General features: G+C 39.3%; 1 protein-coding gene across 1 annotated transcript; it reads left to right on the top strand.

Moving 5' to 3' along the window:
* Nucleotides 1-1296: 1296 nt before the first annotated feature.
* On the top strand, nt 1297-1922 carry T265_15177 (hypothetical protein; the record flags this gene model as incomplete). The annotated part of the gene is made up of 2 exons (XM_009176936.1): nt 1297-1742; nt 1785-1922. Coding segments are annotated over 2 exons (141 nt in total), but the record flags the coding sequence as incomplete, so codon positions are not given.
* Between the last annotated feature and the right edge of the window lie 24718 nt (nt 1923-26640).

Here is a 26640-nt window from a genome sequence, read left to right as displayed (position 1 = left end):
ACGTGTTTCTGATCATGTGCCCTTCGCAAGTCAGGCGATCTCACCGACGGAGCGTTTAACAATTGGAACACTGGAATGTTTCCCATGTGTTGAACAAAGTTGGATAAAACACAAGCATTTCCTCTCCATCCGTGGGGATATTACAGAATAGTGTTGAATTTACGCCATGATAACTTTTTGTCGTACATGGAGGCAGATGCTAATTTGCGGCAACAGTTTGTGATGCGTAACCTATGTTACGCTGCATGGAAATAGTTGACTCCTTTTTATTCATTATAGAAATGGCCAAACGGAGAGAGATACAGATGGAAAGCAATTCTCATCGGCATACGTTGCGAGTCTACATTGGTCTACAAAGCGTTGATTATCTGAACCATTTTTACCTAGGCGGTGCATGCCAACCTAAATATAGCATTCCTGATTCAATTTGTCAAGGTTGAGCACTTATGTCATGTTGTCGTTGATGATGATGATGACTTATCAACGAATTCTTGTGGAAACACACATCGAGTTTTGTTCGTTCCTAAAGTCAGTGATATATTATTAGGCCTTTGGTTCTCGCAACTAACTAGTGAGAACTTTCCCGAATGAATTGTTCTTTAAATTAGTAAAACACTAATAATACATTTTTTCAAGGGCATGCGTCAAATCCAATTCGAAACAGGATACTTATCAACGAATTCTTGTGGAAACCCACATCGGGTTTTGTTCGTTCTCAAAGTCATTGATATATTATTAGGCTTTTGGTTCTCGCAACTAACTAGTGAGCTGCTGCGTTGACCATTTTCGTCAAGAAGAAGTTGTGTGGACAATGAGAAGCAGAGATACAAATCCGTCTTGGGTTGTATTGTGTAACGGCTTTTAATTGGTAGCAACTGTTTATTTTAAGGTACGCAATCAGTTAAATCTCAATTGTAAATACTCCGGCAGAACCTGCTTTGCCGCGTATTTTACAACCCTTACGACGACGCTAACTTAATGTAGTGCAAAATGACGCGGCATATTTTTATCCAAATACCTTTTTACACGGGAATGAGAGAATTGTGTGGCTAACGCAGGGGTCCATGATAACTGTATACACCTATTTCATTGGCGTGAAAAGCGCAACCGATTCATCCGTTCATGTAAGCAAGAGTGATTTGATCTCTCAGGTAGGGTTTGCGGCCGACACGTGGGGAGAATGCGCAATAAAACGACACTGAGCAAACACTTGGCCTATTTCTGGATGATCCAGCATTTAGGGGATGAAAAGCGTCTCGAACACTTAGAGGCGTGAACAGCGCAACCGATTCATCCGTTCATGTTACCAAGAGTGACTTGATCACTCAGGTAGGGTTTGCGATGGACACGTAGGGAGAATGCGCAAATAAAACGACACTGAGCAAACACTTAGCCTATTTCTGGATAATCCAGCATTTCGGGGATGAAAAACGTCTCGAACACTTAGGAACTTTAATGTTTTCCATATTTATTGGCAATAATTATATTTCCTCTAACGGGCGGCTAAATTAAAACGCTAAATTTCGTCAGCCGTCTGTGTTGCACATGGTTACCTATAACAATAACTTACAGTGCGCAATATTTCGCCTTCGCAATATTCCCAAACCTTTATATTTTGGGATTCGTGTGACACACTTTTTCTTGTTTCCTCAATCGTAATTTTATAGCCGATTCTCATCGAACGTCGAGATATTCAGATATCCTGACAACGTTGACTACAACAAAAAGGCCTTCAGGAAATGGTGAGCTTCAGCAGGCATCATTGAAGAGAGCGCTCCTTATAGATGTACTTGCGTAATCTACGATTTCAACGCAATATCTCGCCGCAAATCTCAAAAGTGTGCGCTACGCTCTGTTGTTGCAGCTCTACGCCTTCAGATGCGTTGGTTAACAAACCTGGGCGTTTTAGTCGTTGTCATCAGGTAAGTGAAAATAAGATTCAAAGTTGTCGTTAGAAACGCCTGAAGTCCACCGCAGGGAAGCAAAGCAAATAAAATTATTTACAAACAAGGGAAAGATGCAAGTAATGGCGGTGTTTCTCGAAAGACGGTAACTATAATCTCGATTTAAAAAATGGACCAGTCTGTCCAGTAAAAGCAATTTAATTTACATTCTGAGGAGCAGACACTGATGTACAAGCAAATTAGCTCCTGGCACAATATGTATGCTTGAATTGACTCACTTGCACCATTCTGTCTTATGAATATAGGTTCAAGGTATACTTTCATGATCAGTTGTCGATTATGCGTCTGCGCCCCATGATTCATGAAATCTTCATATACTTTTATTTGTGTTTCCAGGACAACATGACATGTGCGAGGTCTTGTGAGAAGTCGTATTCAAACCAGGCTCGTTAATTGACAAATGTGTGTTGTCTACTTGAACAGATTGCAGCTGTTTCAGCTTTATTGTACCCGCTTTTAACGAAATCATATTACAAATTCTGGAACAATAATAACGATCCTTTAAGACCTCATTATTTCACGCCTTGTGTTTTGCGGGTAAACCCATCGTTACAAACGTAGCAAAAGTTCATCCAATTGTCGGATGAACTCAATAATCGAGACTGTTTTGTATGATAAGGAAAATAATGTCCTAGTTTACTGCTTCCGTTGGGTAGTTGTAGTGCAATATTAAATATTAAATATTAAATAATTTTGAATAAACTTGTTTTCGCATATGAGTCACCGACTTTTGAATGAAAAAACTCACATGCAAGTGATTATTAAAAATGTTCGCGGTTATTGCCCCACCGCACCAGGTTTGCTGGCGACATTTACTTCGATTGATAAGCTGACAACTGTCAATGCTGACGAAGCACGAAGGCAATGTCAACGTTGTTAAAAATGTGTTTAATTGATAACATTTGCGGTGCCATCCTTATCTGATATTCCATTTGGTTTGACTCGTTTTGTGAGTCAGACTATTCACTTTTCTCGTTGCGAGAAAATAATCAAATGCCTGCAAACAAATGGGCGAAAGCGCCACGAACTGCCATGAAGAAATTGCCAATTAAGTTCCACTACCTGATACTACATGATCAAGATTGTGTTGACAATATATTTCAGTCACACGTGCAAAATAGCTGCTCCTTGAACGACTTTTCAGATTTAATCTACATATTGATCACTTGCAGAAGTTACCCGCAGCGTTGGGTCAATTACGCAGCACAACAATTACCTTATAAAGCAGACAACGAAGATTTTAGTCAATCACCTCAGAGCGTTTTTTGGATTCTTGAGAGAAAAACGTTATCTTATTAGTTATCTGTAAGCAGAATCTCGCATTGCATTCCGAAGCATGAATTTTAGCTGCAAAATGGAGCTCATTTCAATCCTGCTATATTTACATTTCTTCATTCTTCCTCAGAGCGCGTAAACCTGCAGTAACACTGTGCGATTCTTTCAGGTGATTTCAGGCGATCAGTTTATCAAGGTTCTTTCCTAATGAAATGTGCGTTTGATAAACGCAAGTCTCTGGTTTTAATTGACACACAAGGCCTCATTGGGTATGTAAATAAACGAATACGAAGGTTGAAAACTGAAAGTAGATCAAAAAAGCGTGCCATCTACTGAAATGATTGTGCCATGGCAGATCTGTAGTTTTTCCGCAGTAGTAGATTTTCAGGGTTTTGGGGACAAACTGCGCTCTACATCTGTGTAAGCGTGTTAACGCAAGTACCAGAAAATCCCGTGACACCTGTTGCTTACTCGTTTATGCAGTGAACGTGTGTTGAGTGATGTTCAGTATGGATGAAGATTTAGAATGTTGGTATTCCGTGATTGTATATCAAGTCAACTGCTTCTTCATTTTAATCAGTTTCGCAGGGCAGTTTTCACTGACTTGAAAAAGCTTTAAATGGAAAATTTGGATTGCGGTTACAGCTGATGAAATGCTGGGCCATTAGTCTGAATACTCAGACACGGTCCATTCACTCCCATAATTTTACTGTGTTCCTATAAAGTATTATAAACTCAAAGTGAAAATTACTTCCCGTAATGCATATCCCATGCATTCGGATACCGGTCAAATTCGTTAGAAAAGAAGGCTGCAAAACTGAACAGTTTTTACAGCGGGATTTGGCTTCATTACATTATTTTCAGTTGGTTGTTTGAGGTCCGCAACAATGCGCCTTCGTTTTGTACGGAAACCTACATTGTCATCCATTTTTTAACGAGCAGTTAGTTGAGTTCATGTTTTAACACCCTAGATTTCTAAGTTTACATGCATACATGCATGCAGCATACTCACTACACTTTTTAGTAATGAAAATAGACCATTGAATGAAAACCAGATTTGCAGACTGCTTGGTTGTATCTTTGTCAAGAACCCGTACTGAAGGACACACCGCCCACATATATCACACATAATGAAGTTGGTCTCATTATGTATTGTAAAGGGACCATGCCGGAATTTTTTTGTTCGACTAAAACATGTATGCTCTACGGAACTTCTTTACTGGACCGCGGAAAATTTTTCCACGTAACGTTATTTAATTCACAGCCATAGGGAATATGCCAACAAAATATCCGAAGCAGTAATTTCGCGACCAATGTTTAGGATTATAAGTTTTAAAAGCGGGTGTGGATGAATCGCTGCAAATAATAAACTCCCTGCAATAAACGAACAAGAAAAATCTATCAAGGGAGCGGTCCTGGATACCATCATATGATACACGTGAGTTGATCAGGATTGGATGAGTCGTAAACCCGCAGTGAAACCGACTTCTATTCGTTATTCGCACCATTGCTCTCTAACTGACTACGGTAACGGCAGCGAGGAAAGGAACTTCATGGTGTTTATGTGAGTGTGTGCAGTGTCCGGAACAGTTCTGTGCTGACGCCACTCATAATCTGGCAGCTGGTTATCCGGCAAAGTAGCTGCAGTTTCCACAAAAGACAGTCACCAATAGTACATAGAATTATGTAGGCGTATTTCACAGTTATCTTTAAATGCGATTGCTGTAAACGGTGAGAAAAGCTATTGCGCGGTAGAGAGTTTGATGCTGGTTTCGAAACAAGAATCCCTGTAGCAAGCTCAGAGCCATTTTAGATGTTCAATCTTTTAATTAACTTTCTATAGCGCCATTTTTAAATTGGACCCAAACACAGATGACTCCATCAGTGTGTGTTTGACCGAGGTGGATCACTGCAATTGTAACTGGTAAATTGCAATTTCTTGATACATTGATTTTATGAAAGAGAAATATTTGACATTTTGGCTGGCAATGTTAGTTGTGGGATGAGCAACAACGATCTATCTAGGGGGAGACGCAAACCTGCAATCTTAGTAAGCCGCAGGAAGAAAATGGATTTCTGTTTATATAATGTTCTTACGTGGCCCGCCTTCAGGAAATGTTTGAAACCATAGTTTACCCTGCCTTTCTAATGGGTATACACGCGTCTTCGCAACAAATAGAAGCTTCCTGTGTCCCGTATGTATGCTCTGAACTGCGGGTCAATAATACGGAACAAACGACGATGGAAAAGTTAATGCTAACGGTATGTTTAGTTGGAATCTTGTAAGTTATAAAGAGTATCCCAGTGCGGATAGAAAAACGATAGGTCTCATTGGCAGAATGAGGCATGAATTTTCCAAGGAAAAACGCAAACAAGAAACCGGAATGCTCTTAATCAAACAATTTCCCAACGGATGTTTGCCTGAGTACACGCTCCTACAGAAGATCCATTTAGATTCGAAAACTCTTAAGAAACTGTTGACGTTCAACTCAACGTTTCAGTGACAATAAGTTGTCATGACTATGTCACTTTGATACTTCCGAGGTAGTCGGTTGAATGTACATTTTGTTAGTTAGGAAGTTTTGCATGTGCTATACTACTCTCCACAATGCGTATACATAAAACCTTGTGAATCGCACGTGTAACTAGGGTTTGTGAAGATACCTCGAACTTTGTTTTCAGCCCGTCTTTACTGTCAATAATGTGTTCATCCTTTTGCGGAAACCTGAATTCTTCTTGGAAGCCTGGTTGTGCGAAATGCAAAACCGGAATCATTAATTACTAAATCTCGCCTCATGCTTGGCTGGTAGAACTTGCGATTTGCCCATAATTTGCATCTCATTAATCTCTAGGTGACTCCGAAGAGAAACAATGAGATATTGCTTTGAAGAATGACAGAAACGCAATTCACAGTACGCTAAAGTTTTACCAGAATAAGCAGAAGCCAACGCAGCAAATCGCCATCCCGTTGATGGTTTACGCTGCATACATTTGTGTTGAGATTATGGATTGTAGGCATTTTGCAACTCGCGTAATTTTGCTCGTGCAAATCACAATGAAGTATTAAAACCTCTGTCGGTAGTTGTGTATCCCCATATTGGACAGTAAGTTATTACAGGTTTGGCGGCGATCTAGCATAAGATATTGATGATGTTTTCAACCCTACGATCGCATTTTATTCAACTGGATCTTCCTTTAGGATGAGGATCGGCTTCATTCAAAACTCACGCCGTTTCACATATTTTCCTGCTTTAAAATTTATAAGATTATACATTATTGCAACAGCCGAACTAAGATTCGTGAAATAAAGTTTAAATCAAATAGACGAGTTAATCCCTGTTAAAACTGCTTGAGTTTTTTCGCGGTTTATGATATGACGCAATGTTTAGAACGTAGCAGCTTCAGTAGTGAGTTCATCATTGAGCAACATCTATCGATATTCTTTATTACTTTGAAAGATGCAATGAAGAAATAACTGTCCTGATATAATAAATGTCCTCATTGAATACATCTGCGGTCTGGCTTTAGTACACCGCATACCGCAGAAATTCTCATGTTTAGACATTGAACTATTCATAAACTGCATAAATGTTCTATTTAAATTATACATGTGAGCGCACATCTGCGCCGAAATGGGTTGTCAAGTGCAAACCGGCTTTACCTTTCAAAATTTTGTTTGTCCAAACGAATTGATCAGATGTGCTTCTAAATACCGCATTTCTCAGTAGTTGGCGCACCGCTGAATTTACTCCATGTAAAGTCGCGTGCAATAGAATGAGAACCTTTTCCCAAATATGAGATAATCCACTGGCAAACAGCAATCTCCCTCCAGGAACTACACTAAAGACGCTTGCGATGATTTTTTGTTTCGCAGTCAGTCGCCTTGCAGCCTTAATGAAAGATTCGTAAAGTGCACTCTGGGTTCATTGGTATTCACCTGGAGTCTGATGCGTCAAGTGGCGGAAGTTATTTAAAATAACATGATGTCAATATCCATTTCACAGTTAGGTGCAAATGAGAAATCTTTGTCAATCGAGGCGAAACCATAGGTTGCGTTTGGGGCTGTAATGTCCGGAATTATACAATATCTTAGACGCTCACCAGATCGTTTATTACCTAACGAAACTTTCTTACTCAACGTACAGCTGCGTGTGATTGCGTAGAATCCCTATTTTTCAGACAATATCGGCGTCGCTCACGAGGTGGAAAAAATCCACCGCTTATGGCTGACATCATTATTAGATGGCGGGATTAGCAAAGCAGTACACTTCAGAGATACTTGTGGTAGGCTTTGCGCGCAATGAGGCAGGTGGATCCCCAAAATGAGGTCCTCAACGCCATAACGGATCCAGCCACATGTAACCAGAAACGTGCTTCATATATTTACGCAACGCTATCTGGTGTCGAGGGCAACTCCGTTCGTCATGAAATAGCTACTTGGTTGTGATCTCTCAAGCATGCTTTAGTGACGTGATGACGAGTAGCTGTCCAGCTGCACAAATTTTAATGTATGCGCACGCGAATCTTCTGCAAGGTGCACCATATATGGCAAAATTTTAACTGATCTGCTAGAAATGCCTAATGTTCCGATGCTTGTCATGCGTCCAGTTTAATTTGATGGTCAACATATTGGCCATTTCTAGCTGATATAAATCTATGCGTTGTATGTCTTCCAGAAATTGAGTCAACATTACAATAAAATGAAATATTTAAAAATTATTTTGAGCACATCTCTAAATGGAAAACCAAAACCACCGATCAGAGATAAGTCACCTAAATTGTATTCGATGGAGTAAACCTTTTTGAGCTCCTAAACTAGATTACCTCATGCCTGAAAACTATTTTTAAAAATCACCTTTAAAAGAGTTATGCTAAATGATACTGTAGAAATTCGAATCATTTATGGTTCCGAGCAAAAAAATTAAAGCTCACCTTAAAAGAACAAGGCGTCGCAATCTCATGCAACAAATAAGCACCATTGCTTATTATTGGGAGGCTAATGAAAGCCATACACATTAGCTTCCATAAAAGGAACCAGAAATCTCAGACAAGTGGTTGCTTGTTTTCAGTTCAGTTGTGCTGACTCACAAGGAAATGTGAGGCCATACTGGCCGCTGGTATGATGTTTACAAATCATTCTACTTATTTGATACGCATTAACATTGTTACTATGACGCTTCTCGTGTGAATGAAAAAGAACAAATCTGGCGTGACGAATTCCGAAGAAGTTTGAGCTATAAAATCTCAGATGATGCCCTAACGGTTACTTGGTCGAGTTACTTAGTGACATGTGACAACCAAAGCTAGCGGCTGATAAAAAAGCACGTTTTTTCTGTATCGGAAATTTACAGCAATTATTGGTAATTTTGTTCACTAAATCAACCGTTGCGCAGACCAGGAAAGTTACAGTATTCTGGGCTAAATATCACAGAAGTTACTCAGAGGTTCCCATAACCGTGTGGTTTTCCTCAATCAACATCCCAATTAGAATAATTATCAATGATCATGCGTCAATGTCCCATCTCCTCCGTTGATACAATTTATTGCCAGAGTGGTTGATTTATCATCATCGCCGGTGATTTTTTTCCAGCTGTGAATTCCCAGATACTGGGTAACAAATCCTGACCCGAATAGGCCCAGCTTGTGTTGCATGTGTCGGAAATAACACAAACCTGACAGCGCTGTATGAATGATGACTGCGTATTAGGTGCTTCACGTTCTAATCTTCAACGTAATAAAAACAGTCAAAAACCTATGTTTCCTTAACCTCGAGTGGGGTCATGACAAACATTGAGCTATTTCATCATGTACAGACGAAAAATTTTCCAAAATTGTTGCCGACCTTAACACGTACACTCAATAGTCCAAATTGTCTAGTTGTGTGGAACGATGCTCATTCAGCCTGTCGGCTATTTCAACCAGCTGCAGATAGCTTGAAACATTTCAACGTCTGTGAGTTTCACTGGCGTAATCCTGAATCCCCGCCAGGAGGACGCAATGGCTGCATTCCTTTGACACAGTGAGGCAGTGAGTCAGATGTTCACTTCCAGTGACTAGCATGGCGATGGAGGCACTGTTTCTGGAAATTTGCAGCTAAAACCCGGAACTCACAATTGTCTATTGGTTGAGTTCGACAGCCGGTTGACTATTGGGTGCGATCGCAAATGTTTTAAAATCGAAGTTTCTAGAGTTGGTAAAGAGGCATTCATTGCGCCTGCCGACATTATTAGTGAAAGCGCAACCCCACACAACCATATCCATTTGCTACATGCCACTGTGGCTGGAAAGACTCTTGAAAAGGATGCCGGCGTCAGTGTCCTCTAACAAAAACATACATTCGCCCATCGATTTGTGATCGAGAATTCTGACCGGAAAAAACTGTTTGCTCACAAAATTTCTCGTATCTCTATGCTTGACGCCGGAAACAAGCGTTGCTCAGTAATTATGATTTCAGCTATCTGATCGATCGGCTTCATTTTTCGCGCTGCCGGGAAGTTTTCAACTGAATACTACCTTGCTGATTTCACTGAATGGTTTGCGGAAAAATTTTTGGAATTCATAAGCTCGATAGAATTAGCATTCCGCCCCCCGAACCATTGCTTACTCGTACAAAACGGCTTTTTGAACAATGTCAGCAACGGCCACCGGGGCGATATGGGAAAGATAGGGCTCAATAGTGCACTCGAACCCATGTCAACTAGACCCTTGGTCCCTACGCTTCAAGGAAGAATTTTGGTGTGCTCTAAAACAGAGCATAATCAGAAAGTAAACAGAAGTCAATAGAATGATCTAATGGATTTTATTCAGATGCGTTGAAACAAAGAGTTCAATATAAAGTGACGCATCTAAGAAAAGTGAGTTGTCGGAATGGGGTTATGATTTACTGCCTGCTAAGATAGCTTCTTACCAGATATCACTGTCCTTAATAATGGTAGGCGGTGGTTAGTGTAAACTGCATTTACCCCAGTGATTTGAATGTGGCATCGAACTAGTGCAATGGCGTGACCTTTCTCAGGTAGCCTGAAGACGTGGAAGACGGACCAGTAATAAACTAAAATAATTTCCATCGTCCAAAAGGAGGTATCCAGTCCATTAGCCATTGTCAAATTGTCGGAAATAAGGACACATTAGGGTGCTACGCGAAGATATTTCCTCCGTAACTGAGCGCATTTACTTTACAGACAGCGGGCTCAGTGACGGTGTGGATTGCCTGTGAGGTGCTTATTTCTAGTAGGCAAAGATTTGTTTCTCTCTGTGCAGAATTTTTTCCACGTAAACTTTAGTAGCTATGGGAATACATCCCCATATCCCTGCGTGGTGTTATTGAATGCGATCCGTTGTCGGATTAATTATGATGGCATGTGTGCCAATATATCGAGCATCCACATCTGTTCGTCCAGTTTCGTACAATTTCCAGGCATATGCCGACTGCACGTGAGACGCTTGATGTTCACGCCAGTTCTATTGCTCGAGGAACGAACCATAAAGCCATGCGAATTAGGCCATGAGAGAACGGTTCATTTGCTGAAGATGTAACTGATATGGAAGCAACACAAAATCATTATTAGGCCAGAGGTAAATCTACAACCTGGCTTTCACGGTGCAGGGATTCACGATAACTCACTAATACGGCTGCGCATCAGCCTACTGCGCGGCGGAACAATCGTGTGGAACAGAGCCGTGCAATTACGCCCCCACATCGGAATCACGTCCGATGTCATCATGTGCCGGAGAAAGGTCAAATAAGGACACAGAATGTTCACACTCACTCCATGGCCAGGGCATACCGTACACAAGCGCACAGACGGCCACCTACGATCAATCGAGACAAAGAGACAACCGCCCGAGGACCGGTGTGGGTGTGTGGGAGACTCACTGGTTGCTATCATGGCGTCTCATGCAGAATTCCGATTGGAATAGTTAATTAACGCGTATTTATTGCATATTTTATTGGAAACTGAGATTTTTATGCAGAAAGTGACATAACCAGTATGAATATACAAGCAGCAAATCTACCTCCCGTTTGTTACCATCTACCAAAATATTACGGCCTCATTATATCCTCAGTCAGATTACCATTTCGTGGGTCAACCATGCACACCAACAGCGATTAGGGTGAGTGCTTAGGCGAACAAATAACCAAAACGTCTTAGTCTGTTTGATGCACTAGCACCCTATTTTGCTCACAAGCTTTATGGCGTCGTCCGTGCGGCTCACAAAAATCGACGGCTCTCTGTAAATACCGGTTGATATTGCATTCTATTTCATAAAAAATAACGTAATATGTCAGCACGCAAAGCGCGCAAAAAATTGTCGGTTGTTTTGAATCGGTAAATAGGCGTCATCTGACCTCGTGGAGCTATTGCTTTTGGGGCGATCAGTGCGAACGCGCTGAGTTAAGTGGGGTTCGTGAAAAGGGTTTCATAGAACTCGCAGCAGTCCTCGTCAGTTAGTGTCACTCAGGTCCCACGTTTTAAACGTAGAATTGTGCTACTTGAGGCAAATGTTCGGCCCGTGAAGGCTGTCGTGCAGAGTGTTGAGGCAAAACGCTTTGTGGCGAACAATGAAAAAATTACGGCTTTATTTGATTAGCAGATTCCCAAATGACAGCGTGTTCGAAATTTGTGTTAACCACGTGCGCGACGGATATGTTTGAGACACGTTCCCCTTTTATTCACCATGTAAATATTTTTGAACTATTTATTTGTTGCACAATGAGGTGCTTTCTGATGGATATACATTTCTGTGCATCTTCCACTTTCACATATGTATTGGTTTTGAGCCGAAATCCAATACTGCAAATAATTTATCAATACCCTTTTTCAGTTGGAGTTTAATCTGCTTCTGTTGAGCCTCTGAGGATAAGTGGATTTCGTAACTTTTGGTCCTGAAAATCTAAAATCGCGATATAAAAGAATATTTCGTAGTGACTTTTCGAGAAATGGCAATAGTGCATGGACTAAGAGGGACACATTTGATCGGAATGCAACTTGTCTCATGGGTAAGTTTCATTTCTCGAATCCAAAGCATCTTGTCACCCGGGCGTGCTAAATGCGAAAATCTTAAGCATGTAAACCTGGTCAATACGCAGGTTGAGCTTGGATAATTTATTTTACTTTTTGGTATGCTTATCCGCACATCTTGTATGCAAGTCCGTAATACCTAAACTATCTTCTTAGAGAGCAAGACAGCTCAACTTATAGGTTTGCAATCCTCAGTTAATATTGAATTTAATGAGCTGGAGAAAATCACGCCCACTCCTGTTGAGAGTTTCAATTTGTACTCAAACAATTCAGCGATTGGCACGCAACTCGATCTCTTGGTTATGATAAGCGCGATTGGTCAAACTTCGGATATCTTTTACTAGCGTAAAATAACCAAAAATGCGAAATGATTCATTGACATAATCTTGGCAACTGACAAGTAATAAGTGTAGCCGAGTTTAGTTCCAATGCAGAATGCTTACGATTGGGCCTTAAAGACGGCCGTTGGGCAACGTAAAAATATAATCAAATGTGTCCGGATGACGACTTATTATTTTGAATAGATGTTTTAGGAGTACATCACTCTGAAAACTTTTGATTTTTCTCCCATTACGTTGCAAGTAATATGAAGATTTTGAAAAAAATTGTCAACTCAGTTACTTGTCACCTAAATATTCTAGCATTATGACTTCTCTAAAATTTCGGATACAAACTTGTAGATATGAACATTTTTAGATAGTAATAAACCGCTATAAATGGAAATGCATCATTCGTTGATAGCCGATAAATGATCCCGTCAAAACGCGGGCACTTTTTTAGTTCATACTCTCAGAGTTAATTATTGATCATTTGTTGCTGTCTATATCGATTGTCCAAAGTGCCTAAAACAGTTTTAGTACGATCCATCCAACATGTGAGTCCGAATTAACTCGCGCGCATAAAACATCATGCATATCATGACAAATGGATTGTGTTACATTACATGTATCACAAAAAATTTCTGCCATCACACGTCTCACACGTTTTTGTGAGACATGTGATGCCTTCAATTACTTTGATAACCCTATTGCCTTAACACCGGTAACGCTAGTAAAAAGGCACCCGAAATAACTTGTAATGCAACACAATTATAAAGGTAAAAGAAGATCGATTTTTATGAGCATCCTGTAGATTTTTTCCTAACAAGACAAACAGTTAACACCTTCGAAATCCAAAAATTCATTTTGTAATTTCTGCGACAATAGTGCGTGTAAATGCTCAAAAATTTAATTTCACAATGTCACAAAAGGCGCTCAATCAATCGAACGGTGGAATGTGAAACCGTTAAAATGCATGTTATCTCAGTAATAGAATAAAACGGCTGCAGTGCATTACAATCACAACCTTGTTTCCGCTCATGGGTTTGTGCAACGGGTTTTAAGTTCTACCACCTAATTCCAAAATCGGAAATTGGCGGGCAAATATTTGGTGCACGACACAGAATAGAAAATCGTAACGCCGCTGATACATATGTATCAAACGTCAAATGTTTTGGCCGAGAGCAGATGGTATAGCATGTTGTCCGAGCTGGGGCTTATTGCAGAATTCTTGGTCAGCAAACGAAGTATTCTGAATTAACGAAGTTGAATAATTTTGATATTTTTCGTTAACTCTGGAGATGTATTATAGTCTTACTAACACCCACGAAAAAGCATACCAAAATTTCCCTAATTCATTAATAAGCAGTCATATCAGCGTCATTTGAACCAGTGTTTGCGTAATTTTAAAGCTTTATCATACACATAAATCTGGGTTCTGTCTTTCGGTGGGTCAATGTATCATGAAGCAAACTTTATGCATACAACATACGATTGGTCCCAGTTTCCAAAGTTAGTAGCAGTACTGCGTAGCGTCACGGTGGCTTTCAGCACGATGACTATCACTTATCTGGAAGATGTCAATGACGAACAAGATTCGTATTTGTTGATCAATTTGGTGCTCAATATGTAAAGGCTTACAACTATGCAGAGCAAAATTGGTTTATCGAGATGTTACGAAATATCATCCTTACTCTCCTTTTTGCCTGCGGATATTCACGTAAGCATAATTAACAATGTGCGACTAATCATCAAAAGAGGTACAATATTTGTAGACGCTTGTCGTGACTGAGCACTGCAAGCTAGTAGATTTATGTTTGGTGCAATAATCTTCAAAATAAGCTGAGTGGAATTTTGCATGATGCTTATTTAGTGGTGACATGCTGCTGACGTACCAGTCTGCTGCAACGCCTCGGTAAGAAACAACTAGAGTAAACATATACGCAAGCATAGCACGGTAGGTAAAAAAAGGTTAATCAAGCCTGGAAACTTTAAATGTTATTATGCTCAAACATTTAGAATTGAAATGATAGTCAACTATTTCATGAAAGAGTCAAATAAAATGATTTTGCCACTCACAGTACAAGGAGCTATAGATACCGTTTTACGTAGGTTTTGCTTCCGACTTCGTACAGTATGGTGCGCTGCTTAAAATACCGACGCTAAAACGCATCCTTATTTCTTTTTTCTGCAATTTTTGACCAATTAGGTTTGAGAGTCCCTACAAATATGAAAAATTGGATAGTGAAATCAGTTGAGAATATTCATGAAAAATGCTCAGTTTACTGAAGTGGTTTTCATCCACTTTTCCACCTTTCCTCAAAGTTGAACCATTGTCAGAGGCACTATTTAGTAGATTCCTAATTCCTCTATGCCACATGTAAAAGTGAAGTCTCTGTATAATATGAGGCATCGGACATTCAAAAGGTGCATTGTTACTACGACGCAATGTGCCATGCAATCTAGAGAGTTTGCGTCCCTAGTCAAATTATTTGTGTTTGAGCATTGGGAATTAACGTTGCAGAGTAAGGTATTTAATTTTATATTAGATAATTCTATATTGTCGCATGCAGGAGGAGATAGGAATATGTCGTCACTTTTACCCATATATCCCAATTATATAGACGGGACAATGAAATTGGCAAGGGAACGTTTTAGGCAACGAGCAGAGTTGCAACGATTTGTAGGCCAAAATGCTCCATAAAACTGCAAAGTGTGCGATAAAACCAACCTCATAAGGAAGCATTGCCTTCCACGTTCAAAAGTTACCTGTGCATAAGGCAAATGCGATTCTGGTCCAGGCATTCAGTGTTCCCAGTTCAATGTGTTTTCACAGAATTGACCTGACACTATTATTTTAACTGTATGAAATTAGGCGTCAAACTTCAGCTCGTAGATTTATAACCTCAGACCTCCCCGCGCCTGAGTCTCGTGCATTTTATACAATTTCTTGAGCTTTCAGTATACTGCGGCTGAGATCGACATTTTTTGGAGACCCCACACGTTTAATTTATTTTCTAGTTAAAGGTACGTGCGCATCGTACCGAACCACTGGCAAAAACTTAAATCACGAATCCCAGAGGCGTCAGACGCCTCCCTAAGCCGATCATGTCAATCCAAAGTTTAACATTGTAATATAGAAAGAAGCCATCATTTCTAAGCACACTTTTCGAAATTGTGTAGATTTTTGTCTTGTGGCTTGCCATTTCCACTTGGTGAAAGAAAATTCAGTCCAAACGTCGCAAACCTATGCATAAATCCACCACGTAAGTGCTTCAAGGGAGCCTTACGTAACAAATCCGGTTTTTCAGGGTAGGTGTATTATGGGAAGATGAGATTTGTGGCAAGATATGGAATGATATTTTCTGCAGCTTTATCCAGATATGTGACGAATTATCAATTCTACAGGTAATGGAATGCTTGTTTATCGGTAAGCTACGTTAAAATTGATATACAGATATGTCTCCTTTTTAAAACACATGGTGCAGGTGAAATAAAAAAACATATTTGAGGCGACATTTGTTGTAGGACCGTTGTGGTCGCTAAAACACCGAATTTGATTTTGTTACGAGTGAAACAAAGGCACTTGCCTTGAATAAAGTACAATTTAGTTAGATCGTTGATATATAGCCCAATCTTTGTAATCCATTTAAGCTAACTTGGAGTATGCGCTATCTGGCAGAAAGAAACTAAGTAAAATAAACGATTTCTGCTTGCACGGTTTACACAAAAATTAAATTATTGGACTAATAACATTCAAAATCCTTGACACATGTAACCTTGTACCGCCTTGGATGTTCTCTGTTGAAAACATTCGATTACTGGGCTTCAGTTGATACACTTTTGGCATATTGTCACTCATAATCTGAATAAAACACAACAGTCCTGGTCTAACATGCGCTGCCCATAAATGGCCTATGGCAATTTTAATAACACTATCTATATCGGGAACGTTTGGTATTCTATGGTTTTATATTTTTGAGGACATGCCAATAATGTAGTATACTACAAGTAATAAAGTTTTACGTGTACTTCTGACCAAATTAACGTATACAGAAGGTACGTAATTTACTACCGCAATTGCACACCCAACAGACATAAAATAATACTGACTGTGCAAATTAGGCTGCTAAATATAATTTCCTGCCATGACATGTGCAGCTCGTGTTCCTTGTATTCGTACATAAACGTGCTTAGAAACATATCGTTCATTTTATTGCAATCAAGTTGATGGATGTATATCACCTGGAAATTTGCTCAATTCTTTGTTGGTTACAAAACACTATTATATCATAAATTTCTGTTAACCTTGGGCCGACGCAAACACATTCGAAGTTTGATAACAGTGAAAATTAAAACCCCATAGTTTTTTTTCGTGTGTACTGTTACATTACAACAACGTAGTTCAAACTGTCCATCTGACTGGGTCGAATGTTATATGCGGTAACCAGTCATTATCAGTCCATTATCAGTACTAACGGGATACTGCGCCTCAATGGAGTTTAACACTTCCGCCAGCGGGACCTCTCAAATGTAAGCCCAATATTTCAGGCCGTTTACATGAAGTTGGGTGCAGGTTTGTTGCGAAATCGTGATTACCCAAGTCAATATATTTTACCAACTCTACCTGCAGTCGAAAACATTCAATATCCGGATTCTTGAACTCGATTAAGAGAGAGCGAAATAACAGTTTTTGCACACGAATCTAAGGGGATTTTTATCAAAACCATGTCAATATAAACTGATCTAAATTTCGCAAAAAATAGGTCAGATTTGCATTGGACACATTTAGCTTGTTCGAACGAACATTTGGCATGAAAGTTTAATCTGACTCACGTGGCCTTGCTAAAGCTGACATATTTCATTCTAGTTAATCCATTATATCCATTCATATATAATATAATATAATATATATATAATCCATTCATATTTGCATACTCCTATTTGCGGAAGGAGTTACTTTGAATCAATGCCTGAATAATGGTGAGTACTTCTTACACGCATAATACCAAAACGTTCACAAACTGCGAAAAGATGAGAAACTGTTGCAGGGCAAACTTGAATGGATTAGGATACCCAGGACACATAATTTAATGAAGATATTTTGATGCCTCTTCAGAGCCCATATTTTCCACGATGTATTTGATGTTTCACTTACGTTTCCTCATTATTCTCCCCAGCTGTATTGTTAACCAAAAAACTATTCCGAATTTCGGATACCATTTTGTATGTGAAAACCATCAGCAGCTGCGTATGGTTGCTTATACACCGAGGACCGGTTGATGACTGTCGAAATTTTGTTCGTTACCCAAGCCAGCCAAGCACTTCAAATGACGATTACATGCGGATGGTATTACATTATTGTGATGACAAAATGGCGGCGTTTATTCGAGCAGTTAATGTATAAAATTGTTACCCACACACTGTATTGAATTTCCTTGAGGCTCACAGGACAAAGAAACGAGAGGATGAAATAATTGACGTTATTGTATTAAATGGTTAGTAAATGAGGATCCTTTCTTCAAAATACTTGATTTTTTTCCTCAAAATACACGCATGCATGCGAATATAGCTTGTTTACTTTTTCGTTGCATTTGTTGACAACCTTTTCCCTTGAATGGTTTGCCGCTGAGAGTTAATCATCCTGATCAGTTGTACTTCATATATTTGAATGAAGCACTGGACAGCATGGCAGGTATCTTCGGAAATTGGTTTGAAGTTTGGCAATTTATTTCTTGTATGTGCGCACGTGGTAAATCAAATCGTGCAACGAAAACCATGATGGTCCCTTGAATGCAGGTTTGAAATATCAGGTATGAAATGCTGAATTTATCCTGCAACCGTTGAACCCGTGATCCGGTCAACTATTTTGTGATATGTAGACTAAAACATCAAAAACTATAAGACAATGACGACAGTACTTTCAAAAACTGATCACCTCCTAAATTCTTTACAATTTGCCGGAAATATATCTAACGGTTCATTTGTGCTAGAGCAATTTTGTCTCCTTGCGGAAACAGACCTACATTTATAAACAAGCAGTGTTCACTAACATTTAAACGTAATGAATTTCACCACTTTGGACCCTAGTTGTGGTAATATAACATAATAAAAATAAGTTGCACCTCACGCACTCAAGTAAGCGATTGTTTCTGGGAACGTAAGTCTAAAAAATAGCTGCGAATTAACTTCTGGCCTTCATGTATTTGCATATTGCTGACCGTAATAATTTACTTGAATTCATTGGCAGCTTCAATATGTATTCTTATCAACAAAAAGTAACCCTGGACATGTAAGCTTTTCAGTCCACTTTTGGCGGGTGCATTCTGTGGTTGTGCGAAAATTCCTCGTTCAAGTAGGTGCATGCAAAATACTGCTGTTCATGTCAGGGTTGTCATTGGAGAACACCTATACACGCAAAGACCACTATGTTGGCTAATGTTACTAATATCTTTAAGAGGGGGTATATAGTGCATCAAGGTCGTTTAAATGTTTAGCTGACACAAGAGTCCACTGAATACGCAGAAAACAAAAAGTAGCACAATGACGCTAACGATTTCTGATAGTTTAAATGACCATATATTTACCACACTGACCTACCAAGAGTAATGTGGAATCATTGTTGGCCTCACTTTTGTGCGACGGAAGGGGATCTCAAAGTAGTAACAAAAAATCACACCCGAATTTGCGGTGATTTCTCATTTGATGACTTATTGCTTGCCCAAAAAACAAGATATGCCACATTCCGAACTAGGTACGTATGCGAGTGTGCATTAGACAAACGCATTCAAAGGGAGCAATTTGACAATCCAGCACATTTTTAGGACACGCTAATGATGGAATTTTAATATTGCTCAGTATCCTTGTGATCGTATGTTCAATTCAGTTCAGCATCTTGGTAACAAAGACAACAAATTCGTTTCATCCTGTTTGAGAGCAATTGTGCGTAAAACAATGTAAGTTCATTTTTGTAGCGTTTGGAATTCAAACAAAAGCTTAAAATTATTTGTCATCACCAATAACATTTCTTGGGTTGTGCTGGTTTCAAATGTTGTTTTTACGTTTGGTGATAAAGGAAGCTAACATTGGCCATCTTTGATAATAAACACTGTAAATTAACAACGCCGGAAGTGGGTGAGTTCACACAATATGTAATGGCAGTACGTCGGCATCGAAAACGTATTTCGAGGTGTATTCCTGAACAATAATGAAATGCCTGAAGTTATTGAAGGTTCCGCTTCTTATTTTCAAGCATTCACTTTCATGGAAAGAACAACTATCATGAAAGTATGATCAATATTACTTACATTTAACCTTCAGTTTTCACAGTTGCAGATATTCTCTGTAATGCAAACATATGCGAAAAACGTTTCACTCAGTACAGCTAGAGTTTGTCGTTTTATTAGTTTTGCTACATATTTTTTCAAGACGTGGACGAACGTAATATGGTTACTTATGATGCACGAATGATGTTGCTTTGTTGCGTTGACACTTCCTGTCCGAGAATTGTTGAGGAGAGCATGATTTGTGGGAATCTGTGCAAACCGGTTTAGCAAACACCCGCTGCCCTCATGATATGGAAAGAATCGAAAACTCACCGTTTAGACAAATGTCAGTTATAATACACTCATATCCGACTGACAAGCATTTTGATTTCTGTGAATTTTTCCTTGTTTTCCTTTTTGCAAATGATATGTGCAAGCAACTGTTTTTTCACTTAGTGCTTCAAAAGGGCACATGTGTAGAGTACTCTGTGACACTGGTAAATATTTTATGGACATCTTTATCGAAACACCGGTCAGAAATGCAACACGGGGTTGTTGCTTTCATACAATTTGATTTTTTTCCAAACAAATTAAGTATCATATGCGTTCTGTATTTTGCTTGCGCACATTTTTGGAGGCTAGCAAAATTTGCAACCCGGGTGTCGGTGATCTTAACCAGCAGATGCAATAACTAAAATGTGGTTTTGTAAAACCACACATGCTAAGAAATGGTAATATGGGTAAAACAGCAGGTGACCTCAAATTTACGTATTTAGAATCAAATTAATTTCTCAATCATGCATCATGATTAAGCATCCACACAATTAAGAGCAACATATAGGGATCAATGGCCATTGCAATCACACTGACTTATCGTTGCTTTGCCCCCCAAGGTATCAAAATACTGGTTGGCGAAGACAAATGGAAACCCAAACAGATTTACGGAGTTTTGAAAAATTAGGGCCTTGTTGTATGAGCACATATCAGGTGCTGAAGTTTGCCCCCTGAAGTAAGATGCCTTTTGATGAGAGGCTCTTTGGATACATCAGGGTTTCAAACTCGATTATTGCCTGGAAGCAACTTGTTCTGTTATATAAGTGGTTGAACATTTTAAATGCAGAACAATTCTAGGGCCTATTAGATACCGCGAATTTGTGAATGAAGAATGACGTTAAAGTACACATAAAATTGTGCACCTGTGAACCACACCCTCTCGCCAAAAAACCGGCACCAAATCGTGGATTCGGTGTGGGGTGATTGGACACGTATTATTACACTCTGAATGCGTGCTTCTTTTTCTTGGATTTTTCCTATTGATTTATTGCTTATATGCGCAGGAAAAAGACAAGAAAATCCACCAGACTTTGTAGATTGTGGAAAGCGATGTCACATTCAGTAAAACGTGCACAAAGGCAACTTGGGTAACACGGGTTTCACTAATTCATGATTTCCTATGATTCAACCTCTTTATCTCAAAATTAGGGTGCTTGTTATTCGAAAGAGAGGTAGTACTACCCCATTTAGTTGTCTCCGTGCATGCAGAACGGAAGCAAATGAAAAAATGTGAATGCTTATGCCTTATTCTATTCAGCTATAGTGTGAAGGTTAGCATTCTATATGCAATAGAAACAAAACCATAATAAAGGAGATACATACCTATCGTACAAAGCGCCTTCAATTTATGACATAAAGCAAAAAAAAATATATTTGCAGGTAAATAAAGGGAAAGGTTTCTTGAGAAATACAATTTATGATGTTGAAATTTTACTTTCGTTACTTTGCTCCGAATTTAATTCATCCATTTAAATATTCAAGTTCCCGACTTTTTGCTGTGTATTTTTTCGAATTTGAAGTTAGAAAGAAATATTCCTCTTGTTCTAAGCAAATATCACGTGAATGTACTTCATTCTTCCGAGCGATTCACAAAATAAACAAATAATCCATCATGCTATTAAAAATTGGCAATCGTATCCAGTCACGAAACACAGAAATCCTGATGTCTCAAATTCTGATCATTACTGCGCATATGACCTTCCAGATCCTATTTTCAATGCAGTTAGATTTTTCGAAAGCTTTTTGGAGGTGTTCGTGAGTAGCCAACGCTATTTGAACTGAATGATCAGCCTTTTAAAAAAACCCATCGTTCTCTCTTGCGAAAAAATCAGCCAGTACGTGCCTTCGTTAACCTGCGTTGCGTTCACGAGAACCTAGTGTTCAAAATATTTTCGTTTTCTTTGATATATACTGATTATATTGTTATACATAATACATATTATATATATAACACAGGTTTGGTTTTGGTAAAACTGTATAGTCCAAAAGGCGAAAATAATTTTGCGGACGGTTTTGTGCTTGGAAAACATGCATGCTAACTTGCGATTCCATAATCATTTCTCATTCAGTCATTGAAGTTCCGTGCGTGCGTCTGGGATGGATCAGAACAATTGGCATTTTAACTACAATTGTAAAGTAAGTCTGGAAGATTCATTCGGGTTGCCGATTGCCTCAATTTCATCGCGTAATAGGATATTCGTCGTGGGTTTTGTCGTCATTTGGATCTTGGAATAAACTACGCATCCTCGCTTGTGCATTTTTTGTATAGTGTTTCCCAACAGTGTGTAGGAAGTCTATCCGCCGCGCGACGTTTATAATACCGTGTTTTGTTTACATCAGTTGAAATGGCGAATTTCACCGGTGAATAGTTACGTTTAAACTGTATGTTGAATGAAATTAACCTAATCACAAATGGAAAACAGATGTAAAATTGCTGAAACTGACGTGATGATATTAGTCGATAGATCTGTGTTTTCCCTTTACCTGGAAGACCATCACAGATTTAAGTTTGTCCATTGCATAAAGAATCCGTAACAGCCTTCATGTTCCATGAAGATTGGTGCCATATTGCGTCTTTCTGCGAGCTATACGGTCGCGCATTTCCTCCTAACTGAGCAAGAAAATATATGAATATTTGACTGACTGTCCCATTTCAAAACCTCGAATATCGGGCAACACCTCCCTGATACCAAGTCGAATGCACAGCAACCTGACGCGCTGTAGTACATCTTGCCAGTACTAGCGCAGGAAATCACTGTTAAATTACTTGATGTTCTCCTCTTACTGAAAATAATTTCATTGGGGGGCCGAAGGTCGCATTTTGCTTGACAACTACACACCATACTGGTTCGAACCCGCATACGTGTGCAGCCGACTTATTCTCGACGGATGCGATGGAAAATGTATCATGTCAGTGTAAATGAAAGCACCTTTTATGCCTGATAGACGTTTCTACATCTACGCTATGATGTTCAACGACTGCATTCCCAAAATATTTTTATCCGCATTTTCAAGAAATCTGGATACTCCTCCATATGATGAACTGTCCGAATGTTGAAGCAACCATATAGTTAGAAACGGTTGGAAACAAATCTTAACCAACCAACGTGGTACTTTCAGAGACCCACTTATCGGGTTTACTGAATTTTCTAAAGAATGGTTGCGCCATTTTTGCGTGAAAACAAAATTCTAACTACTTACTAAACGTGTTGGCCTAACCACTTTTAAGGACTAAATTTGTCTTGTTGTTTTCATTATAAACTATCCGCTTTCAATGCAGCATCCGGTGTTGCAGCAAAATACACGATCGTTAAGACCATTGTTTAGTTGTCAATGAAATTGTCCCAATAAAACACCGGCATGTCAGTAAAGTATTTTAATATGCACGGGTGAAAAACATTTGCACTCTGCTTAATCTCCGCATATTTCTGTCATGCAGCGCGTTATGGATGCCTACATCAAGTGCCCAAAGTTGATCACACGGTCAATGATTAACACCCCGCGAAAATCCGCTTAAATATTTGACTAAGTTTTCAGCATGGAAACACTTTTGGAGCCTTTCGGCACGGTTTCCGGAATCCACGGCACAATGGTCCCTCTTCGAGAAAATACCACAATCTGGGAATACTCTAGATGAGGGCACACACCGAAACCTAATATCTGGATAATTTTGTTTTTTTTTCATTAAAAACACAAACCTCATATTAAATATGGCTAGAATATGAATACAACTGATACGCTAGTCACAGATGTTGGAAACTTGACTTAAAAACGAGCACAAATGATTGGCGAAACAACTAGTCATGTCCGAGTTTTAAAAACACGAAATTACCTGGGAGTCATCAAGTGCAGTTAATCGAGCAACATTTAAGTGCAGAGTTTCTGCCTGCCTGGGATGCGTTTAATAATGATTACTTCCGGCTGATGTTAACCGCGGTTTGTGTTTGTCTACGTATCCTTGTTCGCAACAGGCACTGAGTGAACCCTAGGTTTCTCAGGGAAAAGAATTCGGGCTTTTCATTCGCCCTCCCAAAAATTTTTATGATTCGTTTCTGGTATTACGAATTTTAGTGCTCTTTTGGCAAATGTTATTCTGTGGCATTGCCGGCAGCGTCTGATACTACAGAGTAGACAGTTTTAACAGCAACACCGGCCACATTAGAAAGTCGACGCGGCTATCGCCTGGCATTTTCTCCAACTTTTAAAGAAGCATGCAAGTGACTAGACCAAATCAGGGGGAGCATTTGATAAAACATGTTAAATCCCAAAGCCGAAATATTTATTTCTTAAAGATTTCCGCCAAATGCTGAGAGTAGCTGAGAGCACAGTCTGACTCACATGTTAAAAACAAATGTTGTGCAGTTATCAGTTATTTTCACCTGCAACCATTCATAACAAGCGAATGCGCTAAGTCTAGCAATAAGTTTGGAATTAGCAATCCAGAAATTACGTTTATAAGCTCCGCATGATTCGGCTAAAGTACGTGGGCTTCGGATATTAATGACATATTTGTAAAATTGCCGACATTACAACAACAAAAGACTGCGCCGATTGGAACTCTATCGGTTCAATGCGAGGTCGCATTCGTTTTCTATTTTGTCGGTGATACAGCGGCTATTATATCTTTCTGTCAATCAGTTTGGAAAAAAGTCGTCCACCGTAAAAACTTAAACGGATTCGCCTCTTCACTTATTTTCTTTCTTATTGCATATCAATCTTAAACTGACTGCTTACTTCAACGCATCTGACGTTTATCCAGATGGCTCCAAAGAATATGCCTGGAATAAATATTTATGTCTGTTGATGAATGCCAGTAGTTGCCTGGTTGTTTGCTGTTCGTTTCTATCCTCAGGACAACAGCCGCACTTTTGCGGTCCACAAACAAAATGTTGTTCACACAAAACTCAAACGCCGGATGTCAGAGAAAAAACCCACACTTTGGTTGTTAACGCGGCGTGCCGCTGCTAACGCTAAGTGTAACTTAGCGATTTCTTAACAGAAAACGCCATCTTTAACATTGGAGAACCCAAAGTTGGCAAAAATAATCCATAACCGAAACCCTGCACTGAAGCATAAAACATTTCGTTCATGTTGTTTACCTGACTTTGGTACGTGATATTAATTGATTCGCTCCAGGCATTCGTTTGAAATCACTGAACTTCACAAATCTACCTGTGATTTGCGCTTTGGTGATAATTTTCATATTTGTTCCTATGCTATTCATTGTGACAAATAATTTGATCTGTTTAATTTAACTATTTACTCACCCACAGGCCGGGGCCGCAAAAACCTGAACAAGTGCTAATGGGAAATAGCTGAATGAGCACATGGTTCATAGTTATTACGATGTGATTTTGAGTGCCTCTTAGGCTGGGCAGCTACATGCTTTTGCAGTTGACAAGGAAAGCGACCTGGAAGTTTATTATTTGTTGATGAAGATGACAAAATAGTTTGGACACCGTGGTCGGTCTCAGTCGTTTTGTCAAAGACAGCTGCTAAATGTAATGAGTGTGCCACATATGCCGCAGACCAGCAGGCGAGATTTTGAGCTTGGCTTCACATGAATCATCACGCAAAACGCAGTCATAATACAAATGAGTATAATGAGCACTGTTGGTGCATTTTGGCGTCATCTTAAGCTGTCAAGTTGCTTGAAACAAACTCGTGTATTTTCAGTAAAACTTATACATACAAGAAAACGGTGTTTATCATCCGTAAGCCACATCATCATAGAGCATATCAAAATTTTTCATTTAATAGCGTGAAGAATGTCAGCTCGCCTGCGCTCACCAGTTGCTTACACCTCTGAGGGTTACGCATATAATGAAACTAATACTCGAACATGATGTGTGTTCATATTAACTGTGATATTTTTTTAAATGTGATACGAAATATAGAGAACCCATATATATGAGTCCTCTTGTTAACCAACTAGACACAGCGTAAAATTTTCCCTTCTATTTTAAAGCGCCGTAAATGTTTCAACAAATTTAGTATCACAGTCGACCAGGTAGCAATGTTTGATGCTGATGTATTCCAAAAATGATACATTACTGTCCGTGCACTTATTAGGGTACAAGATTCTTCACAGAATAACGTCATTAACTAAGTCACATACAGATGTTAATCTCGATGGGGGATTCATACCAGCAGTGTACTCTGTGTTTAGAGGACTCACACAGTAGTGTTAGAGACGGATACATACCGCCGTCTGGACATATAGGGGAATTCGCACGTGGTCTGATGCACCGCGGTCATGCACCTGGAGAACCACGCTAACCCGTTTCTAGAGGTTTCTAACGCTTGTAGTCAAGTATACTGGCCGAAATTGACGGACGCATAATATGAAGGAAAGCCCCTGGCTACATACTAATTTAACCAATAGATAGATAATAGCCAGTACATAAAATTCTGATATATATATTCTGATATAATACGCAGGGGCTTATCACCTTGAATCGAA

The sequence above is a fragment of the Opisthorchis viverrini genome (assembly GCF_000715545.1).
Source record: "Opisthorchis viverrini unplaced genomic scaffold opera_v5_380, whole genome shotgun sequence".
Classification (NCBI taxonomy): domain Eukaryota; kingdom Metazoa; phylum Platyhelminthes; class Trematoda; order Opisthorchiida; family Opisthorchiidae; genus Opisthorchis; species Opisthorchis viverrini.
Note: the sequence above shows the minus strand (reverse complement) of the source record. Positions and strands in the feature narration are given on the sequence as shown.